Raw genomic sequence first — 27008 nt, 5'->3', positions numbered from 1 at the left:
ATCCATAATAGTCGGAGCTCTTAGAAAAGAGAGGGGATCTTCTGGATTGTAAAAAGACAATAGATCCTCTTTAAAAGATGGATCATTATATTCATTAGTTGATTTGAACAGATCTCATCTATTTAGTAGATGGGGTACATCCAAATTAATCAATATTATATTCAAAGTATGTTCACATATTTTCATAATAACATGATATTGTCCACTTTGGACCTAGACCCTCATGACTTTGCTCTTGGACTTTCTCTAAAATGTCTCATGCCAATGAAGATATCATGCATCCTTTTAACCTCATAATTTTTACCAAATCTTTCCAATGTGGGACTTCGATTGAACCCCAACACAACCTATGTGGTCCATCCTCTGGTTCGTAAAGTACGGACCAGAGGATCCCGCCTGCTTAGAGAGCTCCTTTGTTGTTAAATCCGTACCACATCAAAAGTAAAAAAATCTCATACATCTCTCCATTATAAAAAAAAATCTCTCAATAACTCCTTCATGGGTTCCACACTTTTCATAATTACATATATTTCTCATCTTTTCTTCATATTTTACATTATATATAATTAAATTTTTATAAAATTTAAATCCATAAATTGCTAACATGAAATAATATTAATAATTAAAAAAATATATATAAATATTATAGTACATCAAATAAAAACATATAAATTATAATAATATATAAAAATAAATTTAAATATATTTTTTCAACCATTGTCCTAGTGTCATCTCACTAGTATCATTCATAAGAATTTCATAATCCTTATGAAACATATCGACTTCTAGTAAAGTCATTTTATGGATTTGATATTCTTTAATATCTTGTCATTCTTTATTGATGTTTTGTTCCATTGTGTCGCCCACTTTGGATTTGTTCTTCCTCTTCTCTGTCTTTTGCCCTATAGAGCGAATGCAAACTTCAGAATCATCCACACCAATACTCTTATCTGGATTTGATGTTGAAGTGTTTCCCCCTGATTCAGATGTTCTTGTCTTCTTGCTAGAGTAATGAGCAACTGATTGTGGAACATATTTCTCATACTCTCTAAGAACCCGCCACACATACATATACTTGAAGTCTTTGTTATTGTTATTGGCTTTCCATATATTCAGTGCATTCTCCAACACATTCTCATCATTCCAAGTACTTTGATGACGAGTATAAAAATTATTATAGGTTACGGAAAATTCATTTACTATCGGTGCAAACCTATAGTAATGCGATTTTAGCCACTGATAGCTTCTCGTCATAGATTTAGTGAGTCGATGCTTGTTGTAGTAATCAACTATACGTTTCCAAAAAACTTGATGCTCCTAGTCATTACCAATGACTGCATCAGTGCTGATAGTTGTCCATGACTTTGCAAGGATCACGTCTTCATCGAGAGATCAAAATCTTCGTTTCGAATCATCTTTCTTATGTTCAACTTCACACTCTTCTTGTGATGAGTGTGGTGGTCATTGAGTTGCTGGAACAAATGATGGCGTTAGAGATTTTTTGTCACTGATAGATGGATCAATAGTAACCCTTCTTGATTCATTCCAAAGTATGAATAATAGTTGAGTAAGTGAAAATAAATCTTGCGGTGGATACATATCAAATGGAGCTTGAGCGGCGTTACTTGGATTCGTCATAAAATTTTGAGAATTTTGAAAATTTAAGAAATTTGAAAGATATTGTGGAACATATAAAATGTTTTGAAACTTTGGAAGGTATTGCGTTTGAGAGAAAAAAAATGAAGATATTAGACATGTCGAGGAATGTGAGTATTTTGAGAAAATATATTTTCTTACGTATTTGAAGAAGAATTTAAAAGATTTGTAAAATAAGTATTGAAATTTTCAACCATCTCGAATATAAATAGGGAATGAAAAGAAGAAATAAGTGGAGAACGAAGAAAATGATAAGATGAATAAAAAAAAATAAGATTGAAGATATATTTATAGATTTTTTAAAATTAAATTTTGATCGTTGAATAATTGTTAAAAATTAGTCGTTGTTCAACGTCTAAAATTAGCCATTATTTTTTATGCTGATTTTTGTTTTTTTTATAAATATTAAAAAAAAATATTTTAACATAAAAAAATAAAAAATTTGAAAAAACGGCTCGATAATCATAGAGGCGCTTCTTCATTTAATCCCCTTATGGGAGGGAGCTCTTTCCCGTTTGCCATGTAGGCACTGTAGATGCCCTAAGGTCTTTTAGTGAGAAGGAAATTCAGTATATCATGGACAGGGTGTGAAGAAAGTACCTCACCTTGATATGACACCAAGAGAATAATTGTAAACCTAGATATTTGCAACAGTCCGCAGTAATAATATTTGAGACAACATCTTTTTGAGCTAAAGAAACAGACGATTTACATTTTTGGACAGTTGATTGGTCAAAAAATTGAGAGGAAAAGGACATGAATTAGGTATTATCTCGTGACTTTTGGACCATTGAATATTTGTGTAAAATTGATTTTATAGTGAAGTATATGTATCTAGGATTTTTTTTTTTTTTTTTTTATCAGCATTGTCACATTTACTCTGTCAACATGTTTGAACCTTTCAAGCCACATGTTTGTAATTCAGCCAATGTCCATGATACCTATCACGCCTCCCATCGCATTCATATTGCCCCTTCGGATGAATCTAATCACTAACGCATGAAATATTTTATTATGAGATTTAGAATTCAAATTTTGATAAAATCGAGATAAATAATTCTCTTATATGATAATCACTATTTCAAATGCTAATAATCACTATTTCAAATGCTAATAATCGTCCGTGATTTACCTTATCCGGCTAACCCTAGAACAGATTGACGGGAGCGCTGAGAACAAGCGTATTGTGATTGCTAAACTAACCTTCATTGCGCAATCCAAGTGGACAAAAACAAGCGAACAAGGTTACTCTTTGCACTCAGCTGTCTCCCCAATCTACCGTTATCCAGTTAGATAACATGATTCCATCCACGGATGACCATTCATCAATCGTTTATGCACCATCCTGTCTGAAATATTTACAATAAGGCATATAATTGAAGAAAAAAAAAATCCATTCGCATTGACCTAGAAGAGATACTAGAATCGAGCTTCTTGCATCGGAAACCACCGCCAGAGTTAAGAGAAGACATCCAACCAACAAGATCTAAAAACCAGCATATGAAAACGCTAAGCCTAATAGAAAACACGATCCGAGACACACTTAATTAGAAAGGGGTAATGAAATTGGATAAGAAAGGGAGCTCACACCTATCTCTCCCAAAGGTATGAAGTATACGAGTGCAAACTATGATTCAGTCTCGACAAAGCTCTGGCAACATGTTACAACCTAGCTTCAGTTACCACAATCTCAAAAGCTTGATACTTACGGTTTCGAAGAAATGGATTGCAAAATGTAGCTCTGGCAACATGTTAAAAGCTAGCTTCAGTTACCACAATCTGGAAAGCTTGACACTCATGGATTCGAAGAAATGGATTGCATAATGTAACTCTCTCTGTATGTATCACAGGCAAAAGCATGCAAGTCAAGTCTCTACAAACCAAATATACTTCATTCAAACAGTTGTGTAATCCAAGCTTCCACTGCCTGCTCTGAACCTGTTGTGCACCAGTCCACCAACTTCGATCCAACTGTGACTGGTATCTTTCGATATATTCCAATCATCCATTAACTCTCTGACGTCATTCGCCTGCCACTGCTTCCCCACAGAGTAGATGTTACACAATGCAACATATGATCCTGAGCACTCTGGCTCTAGCTCAAAGAGCTTCTGCGACAATTTCTCCGATAGTTGAATCTTCATGGAGTTTACAGGCACCCAGTAGAGCACCACCCCATACAGAAGGTCCCAATTTGCATGCTGATCTAATTATAAGTTCATAGGCTTCCTTCACCATTCCAGCTCGCCCGAAGAGATCCACCATGCAACTATAGTGCTCCTCTCTGGATGGTACTCCATATCGCTTCTGCATCAAGCAAGACAATCTCCGTCCATCATCTGCCCACCCCGAGTGGCTGCAAGCTAATAGGAGACAGGTGAAAGTAGTGTGATCAGGATGGACAGAGGCAAATTCCATGAAATCAAAAACTCCCAGGGCCTCCAGACTGCGCCCATGCTTTCCATAGCCGCAAATTAGTGAGTTCCAAATAGCAACCTTCTGTTTAACCGTAGACATATCAAAGGCAATGCGACCAGATTCAATGTCACCATACTTTGCATACATATCAACGAGCATCACTTGGACAACCTCATTGAAACCGAATCCCCGCACAATTACTTGAGCATAAAACTGCTTTGACAAGACAATCAAACCAGAATGTGCACATCCGCTGAGCAGTCCTACAAATGTAGATTGATTCGGCATCAATTCCTTCGAGCACATTTCAGAGTACAAAGATATGAGGCCCTCTGCTATCCAAGCTCTTCCATACCCCAATATCAAACAGTTAGCAGACTACATCTGTCTGAGGAATTCTGTCGAAGACCACGGCTCCGATTTCTATAATAGACACTGACCAAGGAACTCCCAACAAAAGCATCAGAATCCAATACCCACTTAACTGCAAATGCTTGGAGCTGCTCACCCAGATCAGGTGTAGGCTCAGCATTGTGTCAGAATTTGGTGTGATGGCTTCGCACAACATCTCTACAAATAGGTGCATCATTTCACTCCAGTAGTCCCCTCCATCAGCATAGGCCTTCAGCATCACAGCCCAGGCAACAATATCTCTTTCAGGCATTTAGTTGAACACCTTCCGTGCTTGCGACAGAAACCCACACTTGGCGTAGAAACTTTTGACAACTTGGAACATTACAATTGGTCGGTTCACCCTTTCTGATGTACAAAATATAATTTTATAACTTAATAATCCAAATTGATTTATAAATCAACTTGCAACAACTTCTAAGTAGGAACAACATGTCTCGAAGACAAACAATCATTTTGTTGCATTGAACTCTAACCACCTTAATGTAATTTATCTCACTCTGCGTGTTTCAGACATTAGGGTTATGTACAGAAAGAATTGGCATTTAGTCGATATATTTCTTAGCTAGGATTCAGATAGAATACTTAGTTAATTCGTTCAAACACTAAAGCATTTAACTAAAGATCTGTCAATCTGCATAGCCAATAAATGACCAGAAAAAAAAAACTTCTTGGTTCCATGATTGTTTCCTTCTCAGCAAAACAGTGCCTGATAACAAAATTAAAAAAAAAAAAAAAATAATGCATGGTTCTTGTCATGAGAGAAAAGTCTCAGAAAGAAATATTCTAAAAAGGATCTTAGAAATATATGAACCTGTTGGCCTTCACCGTGAACTCTCAAAGCTTCTAGTATGCTGTCAACCCACCTGTCAAGACCAAAGTTGTTTTTTGAAAATATTAGCTTTTAAAGAACACGAGTGTTTACATGAGATTAAAAGTGCATGGGGACTTAAAATTGTTTCCCTGTCCGAGTTCTCTCTGTATTAATTACATTGATACTGAGCTGGTACTTCTTGACACGTGCAGAAGCACACGTTACCTTGACTACCATGTCTATGCTTGCAAGAATTCAAGATAAGTTAATGATTGACAATAACAAAATTATCTTGATCATGGTGTCTCGATTTCCAAAATTTTTGTATGTATTTGATTTTTATTTCTTCTCTGATGTCTTGTATTGACGAATGGTTATCCATTTTTTTTTAAATGCCATATGCGACTGCAGATCTAAATAATATACAGCAAGAAAACAAGGCATCCAAAATATCAAATAGAAAGCTAATGTCGCAGCTAGCCAAGTGATCATATCCATATACAAATAATGATACGGATGAAAAGAAGGAACTATTTGCATGAGGCAATACAAATTTTACTGCAAGCTAAAAATGAGGGAGAGAATGGGGAGAATACCCTTCAAGACCTGGATTTTTTGGATAGTACACATTCTTCAAACCTAGTTTTTTGGCAGCTAAACCAGTTGTCTCGCCAATACAAGCAACTGAATTGTCCCAATTCTCTGCTTTTGGGATAAAATTAACCCATGCACTGTTGACATTGGTAAATGAATTAATCAATCATCTTTAAAATTAAAAGCCGGCAAAAGAACATGCCATTTCAGGTAGAAGGGCGAAACAAATTGAAGCGCCACACAGAGCAAAACGATTTCTACAATGATAAATATCAAGAAGGTAGGTATAAAGTTGCTATCTTTCTTAGCTTCAAATATACCAGTAAAGAGCCAGAAACTATTGTTTTACAGAAGTAAAATATAGGAATGTTGTTCCATTCTTGTCTCCTTGCCTCCAAAAAAAATATAAAAAGAGCAAACAACAATGCAACAAACATGAAAGAAAAAATGACACAAATAGGCATTTGTTTATACCGGACTGCAGAAGGGGAAGCCACAGCTACAACTGGAGAAGAAAGAGCAAGTTCCAAAGTCTTTTTCTCCACACGTTCAACAGCTAGCTGACAGGAAGTCATGCACAAAATTGATCTTTTAACCAGAAACAGGGTAAATTATAGTGAAATGTAGTAAGATGTAATAAGAATACAAGTTAATAATATGATGAGAGCAAAGGAAGTTGAAGGAAGGATAAGAATGGCCCATCTATGTTTTTCCATAAAACATCTTTTTGTGCCAACTTCCAAATTATAGATTACCAAGTTGTATAATTCTAGGTCAGCCAACTACAAGTTCCAAGGCACAACTTCCCATCCATTTAACCCTAAGATATTTTTAAAAAGAAGTCACCTAGTTAAGCTGGGGATAACCAGGGCCCTTAATGTAGTTGCATTATCTAAAAAAAATGAGCAGAGAGCTAGCATAAGGCAGTCAAGTGATATACTATTCTAATGGAACCCATCAGCTTCCTACAATAAAGAACTCATTATACACCCCTATATCACTTCATCCATCCTCTACTCATCTTTGTTCTAAAACATTGTATCTAATAGTCAGTAGAACATCCTTTGTTAATATATCTCACTCCTCATGACAGTAATGAGATATAGGGAGTTAGGAAGCCACACAGGCCAAAGTAATTCATGCACTTAAAAGACAAGTGGAAGATCTTGCTGGAAATTTAGGTCTACTAACACATCGTGCTAGTGCTAAGGTCAGGATAAATAGAACAGGACTCCACAACAGAAAAAACCACAAATGAATGCATTAACAGTACCAACTTTAAACCTGGATTCTATTAATCTATCTATATGCATGGGCAAAGGAGACAAATAGACCACAAAACTAAAACAAGAAGGATAAATATCGCACGCGCACACACACACACACAAGTGCTTGCATTGGAAAATGCAAACTAAATGTTGTACAATGATAAAAGTACCCAGGATTTCTAGTCTGTGCAATTAGTAATTCTAATATTACCCAAAGAAATGAATGACATGAAAGATTAACTTGTTAAAACCTTTTACTAGGATGAATAACATGGTATCTTCTTTTTTTCATAAACAAAACTTAATTTAATAAGCATGCAAATCACTTCGCTACCGGCCATAATTGTTAGTATCTCAGTTATTGAGATATTAGCAACCTGTGTTCAGTTACCTATTTGGTAGCTTCCACAATGGTTCTTATCCAAGAGCACTTGGTTTTTTTTGGTAGGAGTTAGCACAGTTCAAAAGTAGCTGATTGCTATCAATACTTTTTTTCCCAAGTCTGTTTTAGGTCTTCAATTTTTCTCAGTGTCCTAAAAGCTTCACCAGCGACTTATTTTCACAAGGAGCTGCCTTGAATTTGCCTATCTCAATACTCATGTGATCCCTAGACATGCATACCTCAATAAAAAAATAAGTAATTACTAATCTTTCTATGTCATACAATTAGGAAGATATAGCTTTATTCCTGGTACATGAGCTAGTTATCAAACTTGAATGCTGATATTAGAATATAGAAAGAAAAGTTGGAAGTTTGACAAACAAGTATACATATGTATAGATAGTTAGCACTCATGTCCAATTCTTAGAAGTGATCAAAGAAAAAGACTTCAAGAGTGCTTAGAAAGAAAGATTAAGAATCTTACAGTATTATAGGTATTCAGCCTTACAACATCAAATCCCCGAGCTGACAATCCTTCCTCTAAATGAATGATATCAGTATACTGAAAATTAATAATGAAACTGGAGATAAACAAATAACCAGCCCCTATAATATAGGTGTGTTAAATTATATACACTTCATGCACAATCAAGTCAAAAAAACCAATAGAAATAACACATATGTATACTAAACAATTTCCTCTCATCAGCTACCATTTAGTGATTATTGTTGTCCAATTTCTGTATCATTCATCCAGCAGAGTCAATGATTTCAAGGAAAAAAAAATATTTAAAACAAAATTATAGTTCCAGTGAGCAAAGTTACAAAGAAAAACAGAAGTGGTGTGCTGCCTCATGCAAGGCAGAATAGGATAGCTTAGAATGTGTAGGGTGTAGGGTGTAGGATGAGAACCTGAGGAGCTACCAAAAACAGTTGGTTCAACAGAAACTCATAAATTGAATCAGGCTCTATCACTCATGTTAAATAGTGCACTATTTTGTGACATGATGCTTTTTTGTTCAGAAAGTAAAATAAATAAACAACCAGGAAATGTTACTAACCAATTTCATTGCCAGCTTTTACAGATGCAGGATACAAAACTTTACTGTTCTCACCATATTTTGGCAACTCAGAAGCTAACACTTTTCCAGTCGCTGGAGGAAAAATAGTGTTGATTTACTCATGCAATAAGTAATATGCAAAGGAACTCTTATGGTAATGAGATAGCATTTGCTATCTGGCAACAACATTTAATACCTTTCGAGGGACAGAAAGCAATCTCAAGAGGCTGCTCAGATGACTGCAGCACGTCCTGAAAAACACTTGCTGTACCAGCTCCAACAACACCAATGCGTGCTTTGGGAGTTCCAGCAGCCCTGATATTGTTGAAACTTTCACGAGTAATCCAATCAAACCACACTTGCATGTTAGATAACAATTTTATTATTTCAAGTTAATAATTAGCTTTCCACTCCAATAAATTCAACTTGTTTAACTAGAAAGTTCTTGGAGCTACACCTAATCACTACCTAATAGTATTTCTTTTTATCTTTCATATTAGTATTACACAACCATCTTAGCATTTTCGCCTCCATGATATCAATACTTTAATTACTATTTCCTGACCACCCAGTGCTCTTATCTCTAAAGCATGGAAGGTCATAGCACAATTTCATAAAATTTCCCTTTTGAAGAATTTTTTTGCTAGGAGATTGAGATGGCATAGAGAAACATATAGAAAAATAAGTAACATTCCGTTGAAATTTTCCGTCTCAATTTTTTCCAAAACCAACAAAAATGAGATTTCACGTGAAATGCATAACACATGGATACAAAATCACTGGCTGCAATTTAAAAGATTGCAGGAAAAACAAAGAACATTTTAGAGAAAAAAAATGTAAAGGCAAACAAAGAAGAAGGTGAATACATATAATGAATCAAGACAAATTGACATAGTGTATTCAAATATCACAATTACATGAAAAGAAAATTGAAGCTTGCATGTTTTAGTGTCTAACTTGGAAGTACTTCGAAAGAATAAAACTAAAGGCCCTAATTTTGATTTTGAGTATATTGCATGTTCTTGGATTTAAAAATATTATAAGAAAACCTTGAAACCTGATATTATGTCTTAAATCCATTATTAAGAATAAAAAATCAAGAAACAATGTAACACCACCATAGAATTCACAGAAGGTATAGATCTTTTGAAATAATTTAAAAGGAATCACAAATCATTATGAAAAAGGGTGCACATCACCACTTTATAATTCATACTTCCAAGCTTCAAGGAACACTGCTGCAGCTTCAGGGGAAGTTGTGACGATCCAATCAAATTCAGATTCTGAAAAAAATAGGATTATGGATCTTGTGAAAAGTTATGCCACCTAAATGGTACAAAGATCCGTGAGAAATTATGTTGAGCTGTAAGAAAAGTTTTGAAAAGCTTTCCGTCTCATAAACAAACTAATTCAAAATATTATAATTACAATATACAAAACCAAGCAAATAATTAGAAGTTGTACTTACAGATCCTGTAAGATCAATACATTTTAATTTCTTAGATACATGTTCAATTGCTTCATAAATTTTTTTAAGGTAATATTTTTCCTTCTAATATGTGCTAGATCAATTTTGGAAATGTATTGAAGAAACCAAAAAACCCTATGACAGCATCAGATTCAAATACTAATTTTTCCTGGTTTGAATCGATTAAGAGTTACTTTTGTTGCACAGTCAATGACTACTCAAAACCCTTTTAGCAATAAAGATCTACTTTTGTTGCACAGTCAATGACTGCTCAAAACCCTTCTAGCAATACCCAGATGAAATATCGTTCATTATTGTGCATTCTATATTACCTTATGAGAACACAAACAATCTCCTTCAAGTTGCCATACCACTTATCCTTTTCTCACTGCCAGACATACATTTCAGCACACATGTTTCGGCATGGCAAAATTTGGATATAGCAAACCTTATAATACGACCACCTATAGGTAGAATGCATGTTTCTACATACAAGAATAACTTAATTGTAACAGAAAATAACTTCCAATTTTAATTTACACAATAAATAATCTCTCTTTAGTTTGTACAACCTAGAATGCTTGTATGCCATGGAGAAGTCAGATCAACCATTTTCCATGCATCAAAAGGAAAAAAAAAACTATATTCTCTTGGATTAGATGTAGGCAAGTGGTTTCATCTGAATCATGTGTATAACTCAATCACTCATGTTACAAGTCTTTAAAAAATATGTTTGCATACACAATATAAAAGAACAACATAAAGGTGGATGCACAGTTGCTTATTTTAGTGTTTAGGGACTAGGAATTTTGGTTTCTAAATAACAAAAACAATAAAATAATATCAACTATAACAAGCTTCCACAGGTTGATAGGTAATTCTTGCATATTTTCAAGGTTCCTCAGATGGCTTACCTCACATTTTAGCTAAAAGGTAGACAAGTACAGGTGATAAAGCCAGACCAAGTATTGACATTTAACAAAATAGAAGAACAAATTAATAAACTCAAAACTCACCACATAACAAGGACGGAAGTTTACCCGCATCAGGTCCTTCTGTATGCTCAATAAGAGGAACCTCTAAACACTGAATGTCATGTTTCGCCTACAACAGAACATAAAGATGGGAAATTATGCACCACATGTTTGTTTATTTATTTATTTGCAAAAATAAGTTGACAAAATTTAGAAATAGTATCCAGCTATTGTGCAAGGAGAGGGAGTAGGATCTAATTAGATGATTCAAGTCCACATAAATGTGTGAAAAGGGGTTGTTCCCACAAGAATAATTGTTGGCTAGCATTATTGGTATTTGAACTTACTGAGTGAATTTCAATGAATATGGCATTAAGTAGTTTGAGAAAAGGTTAAAGCCTACCATGTTAAATTAGACAATTCTTGGGTGACAGAATGATAATAAATGGTAAAATAAACCTAATATTAGGCTTGGTGTGGCAATCCAATGAAGGGCTTCCTATGATAGGAAAATTGATCCTATGTAATGTGGCCCATTTAACTTGGGATTTATCTTGAATCCATGGAGACATTTTTAAAATCTACACTATCTAGTCAACAATAGGCTCAAACTCACACATCATTAATTAGGAAAGCTTCCAGCCTAGCCTTATGTGGGGCGGGTAGTGAATACACTAGATTAGTTCAGCATGGAGAATCCTAAGCTAACTGTGTTAATATATACAATTACATGATCCAACCACAATTCAGCATGTACTTTGGCTAAGGGGTAATCAACAAATAAGGTGGGAGGTTAAATATTAAAAAAGAATACTAGGAACTACATGTAAAAATGGGTGGCGCATGCACAGAAGTAGAACAAGTAAAATTTAGCTTTTTGAAAACATTCCAATGGAATAGAAATGTGCATGAGAAAGTGCACGTTAGGAAATTGTAAAATATAAACGACATATTATGACACAGTTAAAAGAAATTGTAGCAATGACAACAAGAATAAATTACTAATTCATTTAATTGACATGCTTATTTAAAAACTAATAAAAATCTGATCAATACAGCAACAGTAATGTGAACAGAAGAACTACCCTTTTAGCTTTCTTGTGGAAACAACGAGCACTCTACTCTTTTCTGTAAGGCAGCAGAGCTTTATCGTAAAGGTCTAAAATTACAGTAAATGGATATTTAGTTCAACAACTTTGCAATAAAGCATCCACCATGTATACTACTTGTTAACGAGTGGCTCATATTTGGATGAAGGGATATCATGGAAGAAAAATCTGTTAAGATTTTTCATAATAAAATTCTGTTAAGATTTTATATAACAGAATTTTGTTATGTTTTTCATAACAAATTCTGTTACGATTTTACCGGGTCTGGGGGTTTAGCAGTATTTATAGGGATCATTGTAAACCCATTGTAGATCAGACAACACAAGAATCATTAGATGTGATTCTCTTGTGTAGAAGAGAATTCTAATAAAGCTTCGGCCGTTTTGTGGAGTAGGCAAGTCGCCGAACCACGGTAACTCTTTTTCTTTCTCTTCTTCTTCTCCTTCCTGGTGTTTGCTCTCTTTTGTGCGTCTTTGTCTTGTTGTTCCGCGCGATCTCTTTTCTCTCTTCCTCTTCTTCCGCGGTTCAGAAAGGTTGAGAGGTATTGCCCTCTCTTTGCACAACAATTGGTATCAGAGCTCCAGGTTTTTGGCAGATTTCTTCAACATGTCGGGGACGACTTCTGCGAAGTTTGATATGGTGAAGTTTGACGGAACCGGAAACTTTGGATTATGGCAGAGAAGGGTCAAGGACTTGTTGGTGCAACAAGGCATGGTGAAGGCGCTAGGAGAAAGAAAACCGGAAAGCATGGAGAAATCAGATTGGGAAGAACTTCAGGCGAAGGCAGTAGCAACAATCAGGCTTTGTCTTACGGATGACGTGATGTACCATGTCATGGACGAGGAGTCACCGGTGACAGTTTGGCAAAAGCTGAAAAGCCGGTAATCATTGACAAACAAGTCGTATCTCAGCGAAAATTATTCGGGTTAATGAGCCAGCACATCAACGTATTGAACCAGATTGTAAGTGATCTGAAGCGAGTTGATGTGAAGATCGAAGACGAAGACAAGGCGCTGATGTTGTTGAATTTTCTACCTTCATCTTCTACATACGAGAATTTGGTTACTACTTTGATATGGGGTAAGGAAACTCTGAAATTGGAGGAAATCACAGGTGCGTTGCTAGATTTTCATCAAAGGAAAAAAACAAGCGATGAAGTTTCTTATGGAGAAGGACTTGTGGTAATAAGCAACCAAGAGCGTGGTAGGAGTAAATCTCGACATGGATCGGGTAACAACAACAAGACTCGTTCTAAATCGATAAGGAAGAAGGTGATCACGTGCTACAAATGTGGAGGCAAAGGTCATATCAAGAGAGATTGTCCAGAGATAAAGAAATATGTTGCAAAGAACAAAGGTAGTTCGGCAAAGTCTACAAACATAGTTGAAGAAGAAAATTCAAAGAGCGGTGATGGATATATGCTATCAGTTATGTTAAGTTCGGAGCAGCTGACGGATGCATGGATTTTAGACTCTGCATGTTCATATCACATGACTCCAAACAAGGATTGGTTTGACACCTATAGGGCAGTGGATTCTGGTTCAGTGTTGATGGGAAACGATGCATCATGCAAGGTTATCGGCATAGGGAATGTCAGAATCAAGATGTTTGATGGTGTGATCAGAACTTTATGTGATGTCAGATATATACCAGAGCTAAGGAAGAACTTGATCTCACTAGGCACACTGGATGGTATTGATTGTAATTACAAATCAGTGAGCGGGGTGATGAAAGTCGGCAAGGGAGCTCTGACGGTAATGAAAGGACAAAAGGTAGCAGGAAACATCTACAAGTTGATAGGGACTACAGTTGTAAGTGGAGTCGCCTCGATGGGGTCTAAATCAGATAGTACGGTCTTGTGGCATATGTGGCTAGGGCATATGGGTGAACGTGGGATGCTAGAACTTCACAAGAGAGATTTGTTGAAGGGTGTCAAGACGTGCAAGCTTGAATTCTCCAAATTTTGTGTTCTTGGGAAGCAAAGCAAAGTGCAATTTAAGATGACAACAAACAAGATGGAGGGGATTCTGGACTACGTACATACGGATCACTGGGGACCAGCCAGTGTAGCATCACGTGGAGGACACTTGTATTTTGTGAGTTTTACTGATGATTTCTCATGAAAGGTCTGGGTATACTTTATGCGACACAAGTCAAAAACTTTTGCAAAGTTTAAACTATGGAAAACTGAAGTGGAGAACCAACCGGAAAGAAGATCAAATGCCTTAGGTCAGCTAATGGAACTGAGTACACAGATTCAAAATTTCATGAATTTTGTGAGCAGCATGGGATAATGAGGAATTTCTCAGTTCGCAGGACATCTCAGTAGAATGGGGTAGCGGAAAGATTGAACATGACAATCATTGAGAATGCAAGATGTCTCAGGCTGAATGTAGGGCTTGCAAAGAATTTCTGGGCGGAAGCGGTTAACATGGCATGTTATCTCATTAATGGATCACCAAGGGCAGCACTAGAAGGCAAAGTATCAAAGGAAGTATGGATAGAGAATCAAGTAGAATACTCTCATCTTCGAGTTTCTGGATGTCCAGCCTATATGCACATATCTAGTGAGGAAAGATCAAAGCTGGATGCGAAGTCAAAGCAGTGCATTTTTCTGGGCTATCAGAAAGGAGTTAAAGGCTTCAAGCTTTGGGATCCTAAGGCAAACAAGGTGGTGATCAGCAGAGATGTGGTGTTTGACGAGAAAGTTATGTTACAACGTACTCGGGAAGAAGGAAAGGAAACACCACAAAGCAACAAAGAGAAAGATATTGTGCAGTGGAGCTAGAGACTCATGACTGATGATTCTAGCTCGAGCACACGGAGCATCGCACTATAACTAGTGGTAGAACGAGACGAGTTGTAAAACCACCCACTAGATACGGATTCGAAGACTTGGTATCTTATGCACTTACCACTAGTAGCGGAGACCCTACATCTTTTCAGGAGACAATACATAGCTCTGAGAAGGACAGGTGGACGGGTGCTATGGCAGAGGAGATGGAGTCGTTGCATAAGAACCAAACGTGGGATCTAGTGGAACTTCCTGAAGGAGAGAAAACTATATGGTGCAAGAAGAAAGAAGCAATGTCAGAGGGAGAAGAAGTGAAGTTTAAGGCTCGGTTGGTAGCAAAGGGGTATTCACAAAGAAAGGGGATTGACTATGAAGAAATTTTCTCTCCAGTGGTAAGACATACGTCAATTAGAGTGGTATTGGCTTTGGTGGCACATCACGATTTGTATTTGGAGCAAATGGATGTGAAGACGGCATTTCTTCATGGAAATTTGGAGGAGCAGATTTTTATGTCACAACCTGAGGGATTTAGTCAGTCCGGACAAGAGCAGTTGGTTTGTAAGTTGAAGAAATCGCTCTATGGACTGAAACAATCTCCTAGGCAATGGTACAAACGTTTTGATTCATACATGATTCAAAGCGGATATAGAAGATCCGAGTATGACCGCTGCATATATGTGAAGGGCCTTGAAGATGAATCATCGATTTTCTTACTACTATACGTAGATGACATGCTCATTGTTGCAAAGAAGATGAGAGAGGTTGACAAATTGAAGAGGCTACTGAGCAAGGAATTTGATATGAAAGATTTGGGAGAGGCCAAGAAGATTCTTGGGATGGAGATTCACAGGAATAGAGTTGCAGGAGATTATGGTTGTCTCAACGTAGCTATGTGGAGAAGGTGTTGGATAGGTTCAACATGAAGAATGCAAAGTCGGTGAGCACACCGGCGCATCACTTGAAGTTATCCAGATACAGTGTTCAAAGACGGATGACGAGATCCAAGAGATGTCAAAGGTTCCTTATGCTAGTGCAATTGATTGTCTGATGTATGCCATCGTTTGCGCAACCAGTGAGTATAGTGAACAAGTTTCTCTCAAATCTTGGTCGACTACATTGGGATGCAGTGAATTGAATTTTCAGGTACTTGAGAAATACAACTGTTTATGACATCATGTTCAGTAGACAATTGAAAGATTTTTCAATTTCTGGGTACGTTGATACAGACTATCCAGGAGATTTACATGATAGGAGTTTTATGTTCACTATAACAGGAGGATCTATCTGTTGGAATTCTATGGTACAATCTATTATTGCATTGTCTATAATGGAGTCGGAGTACATGTCTGTAGTTGAAGCAGCGAAGGAAGATTGATGGCTTATAGAGTTGGTCAGAGAATGTGGCGTTTAGTAAGGTGTAGTTTAGTTGTTATGCGATAGTCAGAGTGTTATCTATTTGACAAAAAATCAAGTGTATCACGCGAGAACCAAACACATTGATGTAAGGTTTCACAAGATAGAGAGTTGATTGCTTTCGGGGAAATTCAACTTGAGAAGGTTCACACTGTAGCCTGACAGTCACACGGAGAAGTTTAAGCATTGCTTGAACTTGATCCATATCTCTAGATGCTAGAGGAAGGAAGCCCAGACCCAGAGATCCAGATGGAGTTTTGTCCAGATATTCGTATTCTTCGAAGGGGTGAATATTCGCCAAGGTGGAGATTGTTGACGAGTGGCTCATATTTGGATGAAGGGATATCATGGAAGAAAAATCTGTTAAGATTTTTCGTAATAAAATTCTGTTAAGATTTTATATAACAGAATTTTGTTATGTTTTTCATAACAAATTCTGTTACGATTTTACCGGGTCTGGGGGTTTAGCAGTATTTATAGGGATCATTGTAAACTCATTGTAGATCAGACAACACAAGAATCATTAGATGTGATTCTCTTGTGTAGAAGAGAATTCTAATAAAGCTTCGGCCGTTTTGTGGAGTAGGCAAGTCGCCGAACCACGGTAACTCTTTTTCTTTCTCTTCTTCTTCTTCTTCCTGGTGTTTGCTCTCTTTTGTGCGTCTTTGTCTTGTTGTTCCGCGCAATCTCTTTTCTCTCTTCCTCTTCTTCTGCGGTTCAGAAAGGTTGAGAGGTATTGCCCTCTCTTTGCACAACACTACTCTATGGAGAATTTAGGAAATCAGGAGCAGCCACAAGAACAAACTATCAGGTCAATCGGTCTCATCTCCACATGGTAACATAAAAGAAGATCCCAAATTAATTACAGAACTAACGCAATTAAAGTGCATGAAGATCAGATCTTAAGTTTAATTTCATGAGAATTGCAAACGGAACAAAAGAACAGCGGCCGGTGAACAGTCCGGCACAATGAGGCAAGAAGACTACCAGAGCGCTCATGAGCTTCGCATTCTTGCCTCGTTCTCTGGTGACGACGACCTCAGGCTTCGAAAGAGACGGAGACGAGGAAGAAACGTGGATTCTAAAAGAGGGCCTCCCCATTGGAACTGGGGAACGGGGAGCGACAATGGCAGGGGGAGAGAAGGGGAAGATCGAGGCCATGGCGAGTCTGGAATCCTCTCTAACCGCAACCCTATCTAACCGTATCACCGCGCTCTCTCCAACTTCAGCACAATCTTCCTTTTTATCAGCACGCGGCGAGAGAGGGCTGGAAAACCCAGATTCGCAGGAGGGTGCCGCGAGAGAGAGCACGTCGCGGTGAGGGAGGGCTGGAAAACCTAGAATCGTCGGCGAGGAGGAGAATGACGAGGAAAATTTGATTTTACGAAAATAAAAGGGAACAAAAAAAGAATGAGGCGATGAGAAAAAATTGCATTTAAAAAATTTTAAAAAAAATGTGACACGGACACATCTTAATACATGCTCGAGCTCTTCCTCCTTTCACATACTTCCTCGTTTCTACCTCACCATGATGCTCGAGACAACGTTTACTTGAACAAAAAAGTATATATAAAAAAAGGGAGATGAGATCCTCTGTTCCGAAAATATTATGTCTCCATATTCCAGCGTCGATAGAATGGTTATGATATTTTCATAATGTATATTGCATCCTTGAAATGTGATTTAATTCGTCCGATCGGCGCTGGGACATGAGGACACGATATTTTCGAGACAGAGGATCTCGTCTAGAAAAAAAGGAGGCACAAAATATGTAGTTCGTGTAGAAAATATGTTCTAAATGCATGATAGACGAATTAATTAAATGCGATAAAAACTTACAGCGATCTCCCGCAGATCCGCAGTCGGCAGTGGCGAAGACTCGCTGTCGGAAGAGCGATCACAAGATCGGAAAGCCCTCCGTAATTCCACAAACCAAATCCCGCCGCCTTGGATGTTCTCCTCTTACTCTCGTCTCCAACGCACCCTGAGCCTTGGACGGATCCCCTTTATATAGGGAAATACACTAGGGGCATAATGGACTTTTCCATTATGTGTAGTGGGGAACATGGGTCACGTTCCCCACTATCCCCATTTCTAACATCTCCCACTCGTCCAAGGTAAGTCACTAAGACTAGTTCATTCGGGTAAGTCACAAAGACTTAATAAGTCACATAGACTATTAGAGAGTTTGGTCACATAGACCGTATGAGAACATCCAATCCATACTTAGAGAAAATGGTTCGTGCGACAGCAAGCACACTGAGCGATAGTCGCTAAGAAGATTGTTACACCTTGACTTAGCCACTCTTTGAGCAATCAATGCTAATAAAGTTGTTACACTTTACTTAGCTGCTCAAATAAATTAGAGACATACTCTTCATGGCATATAGCCTCTTTCCTGGTGGCACATAGCCTTTATCCAGAATCCATCCAATCTTCAAGTGACACACAGCCATTATCTTGAAGATATCAATGTCTTGCTATTTACCCAGATTAAATAATTTTCATTTACATCGATATGAACATATCTAATCCCTTATAATGACCATTATGTCATGAGCATGTTCCATATCCAATATTCATATTCATTTCCGTACATAACAGAAATGGGTCGACCAGTGAATAATAACAAAAGATGTAAATATATTTAATCTTCCTTTTTAGCTAGAATCAATTCATTTTAATCAGTCGCTTTCCTAGTTATGCTCCATAGACCGAATCATCCATAGCCATAGGATACACGCTAAAGTAGCAGACACTGATTAAAACTTCAAGTAGACAGCTAAATAGTCACTAAGGCAAAAATTGAGATTAACATATAATCTCAAAGGTCTCACATAGAGAAGAAGAGATTCATTCTCCTACTACCTTTATTGTCGCAATAGCACATGTGGTATGAATCACATGCTACGATGTTATTCTCTTTACTAAAAAGAGTGCATGTTGTCTTTAAATTTAACATCGTACAGATTTCGATCTAGACATACCTAACGTCTAATCCTGAATTCAACATATGAATTCTAATCTGGCTTTCAACAGGTTCAGTAAATGGTGGGTTCATTTACTTCGATCATTATTTACACATAAATGATCTCATCTTGACACAATTATCAAGGCGACCTCAACTTATGAATTTGTCTCTAATTTCATAATTTCAGCTACGTAAGCTGTTTCATAAGTAACGGTTTTACCCCTATTTGTACTTAACAAACAGAGATGATTGCCCATGTGAGTGAACCAATCTCCACCTGCCAACATGCTCACCGAGATCTTACATGAATGTAACAAATACAACATATACACTGAATAAATTATGGCAAATGACACAATCATAACACAAAGTCTGATTGTTATTTCAATATTGTTACATTCTATGAAGTCCCAAAGACTTTACATGTTCTTTAAATGACTCTTTAGTCATTGGCTTAGTAAAAGGATCTGCAAGCATAACACGTGTAGGGACATACTCAAGAATGACTTTTCTTTTAGCCACAATATCCCTTACAAAATTATATTTAATTTCTATATGCTTGTCTTTGCTATGATATTTGGGATCCTTGGAAAAAGCTATTGCAGCTTGACTGTCACAGAAGACAATTTTCGGATGCTTCAGAAACCTTCTCAACCAGACTACTTCTTGCACAGCTGCTGAACATGCCACATATTCAGCTTCCATAGTCGACAAAGCTACACAAGCTTGTTTCTTGCTGTTCCAGGAGATGGCGCCACCATTCAGCAAGAATGCATAGCCTGATGTGGATTTTCTATCATCCAGGTCTCCAGCCCAATCTGCATCTGAATAACCTTTCAGACTCATATCTGATCCTTGAAAACAGAGACAATAATCTGTTGTCGCCTTCAGATATCTGAATATCCTTTTTACTGCCTTCCAGTGTCTCGGTCCTGGGTTTGACTGGAAGCGACTGACCAAGCCCACAACATAGCTGATATCGGGACGTGTACACAACATAGTGTACATCAAACTACCAATAGCACTGACATATGATTTTTTATTCATCTCAGCTATTTCCTCTGGAGTTTTAGGACACATACTCTTGCTCAACACAGTACCTTTCACAATAGGTGTATGTTCTATGTTGCAATTAGACATGCTGAAATGATGTAACATCTTATTTATATAAGACTCTTGTGACAGACCCAAAAGTCTTTTAGGACGATCTCTTATGATCTTCACCCCTAAGATGTATTCAGCTTCTCCCATATCTGTTGTATCAAATTGTGATGACAGCCACTTCTTGACTTCATTCACATATCCTATGTCATTTTCAGCTATCAGCATATTATCAACATATAATGATAAAATGACATATTTTCCTTTTTCCCTTTTCAGGAAAACACAATGATCCTCATTGATCATCTCGAAACCATAAGATAAAACGACTTCGTTAAATCTTATGTTCCATTGTCTTGACGCTTGCTTTAGCCCATATATAGACTTTCTAAGTCTACATATTTTTTGCTCTTGGCCTTCAGCAATGAAACCTTCTGGTTGAACCATATAGATTTCTTCGTCAAGATCACCGTTAAGGAAAGCGGTTTTTACATCCATTTGATGTAATTCTAAGTCATAATATGCCACAAAAGCCAAAATAACTCTTATTGATACAAATTTCACTACGGGAGAAAATGTCTCTTCAAAGTCAATACCCTCCATTTGGGTATATCCTTTTGCAACTAAACGAGCTTTGTATCTGTTAATCGATCCATCTGCTTTCCTCTTTATTTTGAGAATCCATTTATTCCCAATAGCCCTTCGCCCGGAGGAAGATCGACTAAGTCCCAAACATGATTTTGAATCATGGACTCCATCTCTTCAACCATTGCAGCTTTCCATTTTCTCTAACTCTACATCTCAATGCATCCTCAATAGATTGAGGCTCGTCGTCAATTGGAAGTGTAACCAATGCCTCATTCTCAATATCAAACCTCTTCTTAGGTTTGATCTTACGAACACTTCTCCGTAAGTTGAGATGTTGAGAAGTCAACTCATGACTCGGCATATCACTCCCACTCGGTTGACTAGACTTTGACACCTCTCTTGTTGATAATATCTCATCCTCCTCAAATAGAGGAACATTTTTATCAACATCACCTCTGATTGGGAACTCTGTTTCGAGAAAAGTCGCATCTCTCGAGTCTATTTCGGAGATGGTTCCATCTAGTTGCTCACCTATGAAAACATAACTTTTGGAGGTCTCATGATATCTTATAAAGATACATTTCTTACCTCTAAGCCCCAGTTTTCCATACTTGTGAGAACTATCATGAACATAAGCAGCTGACCCCCAGGGTCTCAGATTACTCAAATCTGGTTTTCTGCCTTCCAACGTTCATATGGGGTAGATGAAACTGACTTTGAAGGCACTTTGTTAAGTATATAGGCTGCAGTTAATAATGCATCTCCCCAATAGGAAATTGGCAAATTAGCTTGCGCCATCATAGACCTAACCATTTCAAGAAGAGTCCTATTTCTTCTTTCAGCTACCCCATTTTGCTATGGAGTTCCAGGGATTGTCAACTGTCTAATAATCCCTCTATCATTACATATTGTCTTGAACATATCAGACAAATACTCCCCACCACGGTCAGTGCGTAAAGTCTTAACTTTACGTTCCGTTTGATTTTCAACTTCGTTCATATAACGAATGAAGCAATCTAATGCTTCAGATTTGTGAGAAATCAAATACACATGACCGAACCTAGAGAAATCATCAATAAATGTAATGAAATAGGAAGCTCCATGTCTAGCCTTCACATTCATTGGACCACAAATGTCTGAATGAATTAACTGCAATGTTGATTCAGATCTAATAGCCTTACCAAATGGTTTCCTAGTTGCTTTTCCAGCAAGACAATGCTCACATATAGACAATTGAATCTTAGCTTGAGTGCCCAATAGACCCTCTCTAGCTAACCGATTCATACGTTCTTGTCCTATGTGTCCTAATCTAGCATGCCAAACCTGATTAGTTATATCTACATCACTAGTTAAAGCAATGTTTGAAAAACAACCATCAATAGCATAATTGACATCTGGTTCTACATCAAGAACCATAAAACCATTTGTTAAAAAACCATATCCGATTGACACTGAGTCAATCTTAAGTTCAACAGACCGACTGTAAAAATTAATACAATATCCTAAATCAAGAAGACACGTAACGGAAACAAGATTCCGTCGAATTTCAGGAGCATACAGGACATCATGTAGAAATAAAACTCTACCACCACGTAGGTTGAGTTTGCAAGTCCCGACTCCTTTGACTTCAACTCTTGCATTATTTCCCACATAGATCCCCTTGTTGCCAGCTGGTACCTGACGGTACTCAACAAATGTAACTCGTTCCCGAGCTACATAGTTGGTTGCTCCCGAATCTATAATCCACAAAGGATAAGAATCAGCTAACAACACTGAACTAGCAACAAAATGCTCTTGAAAAGAAGACACACTTGGATTTACCTTTTTCGGCTCATTGCACTCCCGAGCAAAGTGGCCCTTTTTGCCACAATTAAAACAAGTCAACTTGTTTTTAGGTTTCTTTCCAGTCTTCTTGACTATCTTCTTGATTGGGCTTTATCCCACAACAGCAGCTTCCCTCTTTTTTCCCTTCCCTTTCTTGAACCATTTCTTTTTCTTGGATCCATATGATCCTGCAGAACCTACAGCCACATAGGCTTGTCCAGAAATCCTTGCGGATTCAACTCTCTCCGCCTCCAATTCTACATGGCGTGAGACATCAGTGAAAGTCTTGATACTCTCACTGTAAGTTAAGGTCTGCTTCATGGTTTCCCAAGAATCTGGAAGTGAACGTATAACTGCTTGAACCTATTGTTCATCAGTCAACTCATGACCAGCAGTTTTAAGCTCCCGAATCATGTTCGACATCTCCCTGAGGTGTTGAACCATTGATACATTCGGACGCTTTTTTTAGCTGTCAAATTTAATTGTCAGCTGTCGAAGCTTGCTCAGACTTACTCCACTGTATTTTTCTTTAAGGGCAACCCAGACTTCATGAGCCGTAAGATATGACTCATATTCAAAAGCTAGGTCGTCTACCATTGAACTAATCAATATACCCTTTGCAGTGGAGTCCTTTTTCTTCCATGCCTTATAGGCATCAAGATCTCGTCTGTGTTGTGCAGTGGGACCATCTACAGGTACTTCCATAACCTGATTTACAGCCTCTAGAACTTCTTGTTCCTCAAGTACATATTGTATTTTGAGGTGTCAGATCTTGTAGTTATCCCCATTAAGTTTTTCACCTTTGTTGAGTTCAGCTATTATGTTTTTGGTTGCCATAATCTATCATAAATAAACACATTATTTAGTATTCAGTGTATATCATATGTATGCAATTTATGATTGACTTAATATTACTTTGAGTTGGTTTACAAAATCAAGTGACAACTATGTTTTCACTCATCATCCGTATGACCAATCAAATTAATATTAATCAATTCTATTACATACATCCCAACAAATGAACTAATCATTTATAATATCATGAATTCATTAATTAAATGAACTTATCATTTAACATATCATGTATTTTTTTTTAATTAAATGAACTAATCATTTAATATATCATGAACTAATCATACATCATGTCAAGCAAACAGCATAAATAAATGAACATATCATTAATATAAAATTATGCTGCAAATTGTTAACATATAACCAACTGACATGAATGAAATAGACTAACTATTGTTCATACAAAACGACAATAAAAATAACAGAACTCTAATAAACTAGATAGGCAACTACCACTCCCACTAGGACAGACACTAGTGCAGTGGCTAATATAATCCCTCTCAGCCTGGACTCATTTGGGGTAATCACAGGCAAGATAGCTTCAAGATTTTCAATTGGATCCACAATTGGATCCTCTTCTGGTTCCTCCTCGATCATTTCCGGGTCCTCTTCGAACTCTTCCGGATCCTAATAGAGATGAAGCAACTGTCTGCACATCTCTGAATACGAGATGTGTCCATCATAATCATCCCAAAGTTGGAATGCTATCTGCCTAAGGTTTTCTGGCAGTGAGTAGACTAGAGCAAATCTTCTGTGTGTGTCTTCTACTGGGAATTCTTCTCGCTCGAGTTTCCAGAACAACCGATCGAGCCGACCAATAAGCCATCCGAGTCCTAGAACAGAGTCGAAATCAAGCTCCTTAATCTCCTCCCAAAGCTCATGTTGTCGTAAATCACGACTAGCCATCTGAAAAATTGAAAATAAATAAGTCAGTACAAAACCGACTAACCAGTACAAAACCGGCTTATTTCAATTTATACAGGCATAGTACCAACATAATAAATCAAGAAAAACAAATCTTCTCAATTTTCAGGAGTTAAGTCGACAATTAGAACTAATCTAATTGGTCAGATCCATTGGATCGGTTGATTAGGGATCCAGATCCTAAGCTTGGTCCATTGTCTTTAATTAGAACTAATCTAATTGGACAGGGATTTTTGTACCTATGTTCTGTTACTTTTTTCTCTAAGTCCATTTTTACCAATTTCAGACCTATTGATCAAATTCAGGTCCGTTTGATCAAACCAATGCCCATTGGTTTAAGTCCGATCAATTAGAACAAATCTAATTGTTATGATCAAATCTGACCTATTAGAACAAATCTGGTCATTTGATCATATTTGGTCTAAGCTCTAATTAATCAACCCAAATTAATTTGGCGTTGAATCAAATTGGTTCGATTAAACCAACTAATAATTTAACCTGAACCAGGTCTAATTGGACCAACCAGATTAAACCCATATAATTAATTAAAAATGGATCTATAATCCTAATTTTAATTAATTTCATCATGCATATAAAAAAAATTTTAAACACAGAAGCTTAAAAATTTTGCATGGAAAAACCATACGAAACTAAAAGTTTCATTTTTTTATTTAATTACATGCAGTAATTCTGTGAACATATCACAGTACTGGAAAAAAAATTAATGCAAGGCTCAAGTGTGAACATATCACAGCACTGCATGTTTTTTTTCGTTTTGTTTTGAGAAAAAAAAACAAAACAGAAACATCATGTTGATCTCTTCGCCGTTTTCTTCGCCGCCACGTCCCCATGCACGCACGCACGCACGCCACGCATTCTGTGAACGTTGTGCACGCTGCCACGCTGCCTTCTTCAATCACACCGCGGAAACCGCCCACGCCGCGACGGACACAGTCGCCGGTCATGCCTACCTTCTGCCGGTGCCAATCGATCCTTTCCGGTACCATAAACCAGTCATCTATAGGCTCGACGAGATCGCCGACGGTAGTTCTACCCGTCCTAGCCACCAACACATAGTCGGCTAGCCAGGACGCCAACAACGGCCAAAGACTGCCGTCGTTGGCAAATTCAACGGTAGCGATTTTACAAATTTGGCACAACGTGTATGCTACGACATATTAGTCGTGCAAAACAACGACGGGAAATGACAAAACGACATAGAAAATTTCCAAATAGAGATTTCATAATTCGTCTCTAAGCATTTAGAAATAACTACGCGCTCTGATACCAATGTAGAAAATATGTTCTAAATGCATGATAGACGAATTAATTAAATGCGATAAAAACTTACAGCGATCTCCCGCAGATCCGCAGTCGGCAGTGGCGAAGACTCGCTGTCGGAAGAGCGATCACAAGATCGGAAAGCCCTCCGCAATTCCACAAACCAAATCCCGCCGCCTTGAATGTTCTCCTCTTACTCTCGTCTCCAACGCACCCTGAGCCTTGGACGGATCCCCTTTATATAGGGAAATACACTATGGGCATAATGGACTTTTCCATTATGTGTAGTGGGGAACATGGGCCACGTTCCCCACTATCCCCATTTCCAACAGTTCGGATCCTCTGTCCCGAAATTTCTCTGTCCCTATATCCCACTGTCGATCGGACGGTCCAGATTACATCTCAAGGATGTCTTGCACATCACAAAGATACTGCACATATCTTAAAGATGTCATGATGCCTTAAGATGTAATCTGGACCGTCCGATCACCAGTAAAATTTGCGAATAGAAAAGTTTCGGGACAGAAGATCCGAACTATAAAGTATGTAGTGAGTGATGGAGTTTTATGTAATTAATTTTATAAATCTCTCTCCCTCAGTCTTGACTTTCCAACTAAGTACACAACCCTCCATTAAGTACACAATCCTTTCTACTAAGGATATCAAAACTAAAGCGGCCAAACATACCAACTCGATCCATTAAAAATCCATCATAATGGATTGAGAAATTTTCAGTCCAATCAAATCCAACCCAAAATAAATTAGGCCACCCAAAAATAATAATAATAATAATTATTATTATTATAATTCGTTAAATTTGATATTTCATAAATAAATATTTCTAAAAAGATCCCTAATAAAATTGATTGGCACAAACATTTTATAATTTTTATTAAAAAAAATATATATCATCATAAATCCATAATTCAATTTTATTTATTTTTTAACTTATACGTCACATGTTAGCTCATTTAGATCCGCAACTTACACAAATTGACCTATTTAGACCCATCTTTAAATTGATTGATAAAATTTTAACTTAATTAACTTAATTCCTTTTAACCAGACGGATCCAAATTGATGGCTCTAATCAAGACCACAAGAG

At 37.3% G+C, this 27008-nt stretch overlaps 2 protein-coding genes across 3 annotated transcripts; both read right to left on the bottom strand.

Moving 5' to 3' along the window:
* Nucleotides 1–828: 828 nt before the first annotated feature.
* On the bottom strand, nucleotides 829–4362 carry LOC122050256 (pentatricopeptide repeat-containing protein At5g04780, mitochondrial-like). The gene is made up of 3 exons (XM_042611177.1): nucleotides 3838–4362; nucleotides 3595–3794; nucleotides 829–1150 (listed from the first exon to the last, which is right to left on the bottom strand). The coding sequence occupies exons 1-3, from the start codon at nucleotides 4360–4362 to the stop codon at nucleotides 829–831; spliced, it is 1047 nt and encodes a 348-aa protein (XP_042467111.1).
* Nucleotides 3252–17839, bottom strand: LOC122051386 (uroporphyrinogen-III synthase, chloroplastic-like). Of its 2 annotated transcripts, none has more exons than XM_042612511.1 (10): nucleotides 17350–17839; nucleotides 11089–11176; nucleotides 9821–9887; nucleotides 8801–8919; nucleotides 8605–8697; nucleotides 8028–8083; nucleotides 6368–6453; nucleotides 5896–6030; nucleotides 5300–5351; nucleotides 3252–4833 (listed from the first exon to the last, which is right to left on the bottom strand). In XM_042612511.1, the coding sequence occupies exons 1-10, from the start codon at nucleotides 17521–17523 to the stop codon at nucleotides 4825–4827; spliced, it is 879 nt and encodes a 292-aa protein (XP_042468445.1). In that variant the 5' UTR covers nucleotides 17524–17839; the 3' UTR covers nucleotides 3252–4824. The 2 variants fall into 2 exon arrangements, with proteins under 2 accessions (XP_042468445.1, XP_042468444.1); XM_042612510.1 differs by lacking the exon at nucleotides 3252–4833 and adding an exon at nucleotides 4972–5194 and having other exon boundaries at nucleotides 17350–17826.
* Nucleotides 17840–27008: the final 9169 nt, after the last annotated feature.

This window comes from Zingiber officinale, chromosome 3A (assembly GCF_018446385.1).
Source record: "Zingiber officinale cultivar Zhangliang chromosome 3A, Zo_v1.1, whole genome shotgun sequence".
In the NCBI taxonomy this organism is placed as follows: Eukaryota; Viridiplantae; Streptophyta; class Magnoliopsida; order Zingiberales; family Zingiberaceae; genus Zingiber; species Zingiber officinale.
The sequence above is the reverse complement of the archived record's forward strand: the minus strand, read 5'-3'. Positions and strand labels throughout refer to the sequence as shown.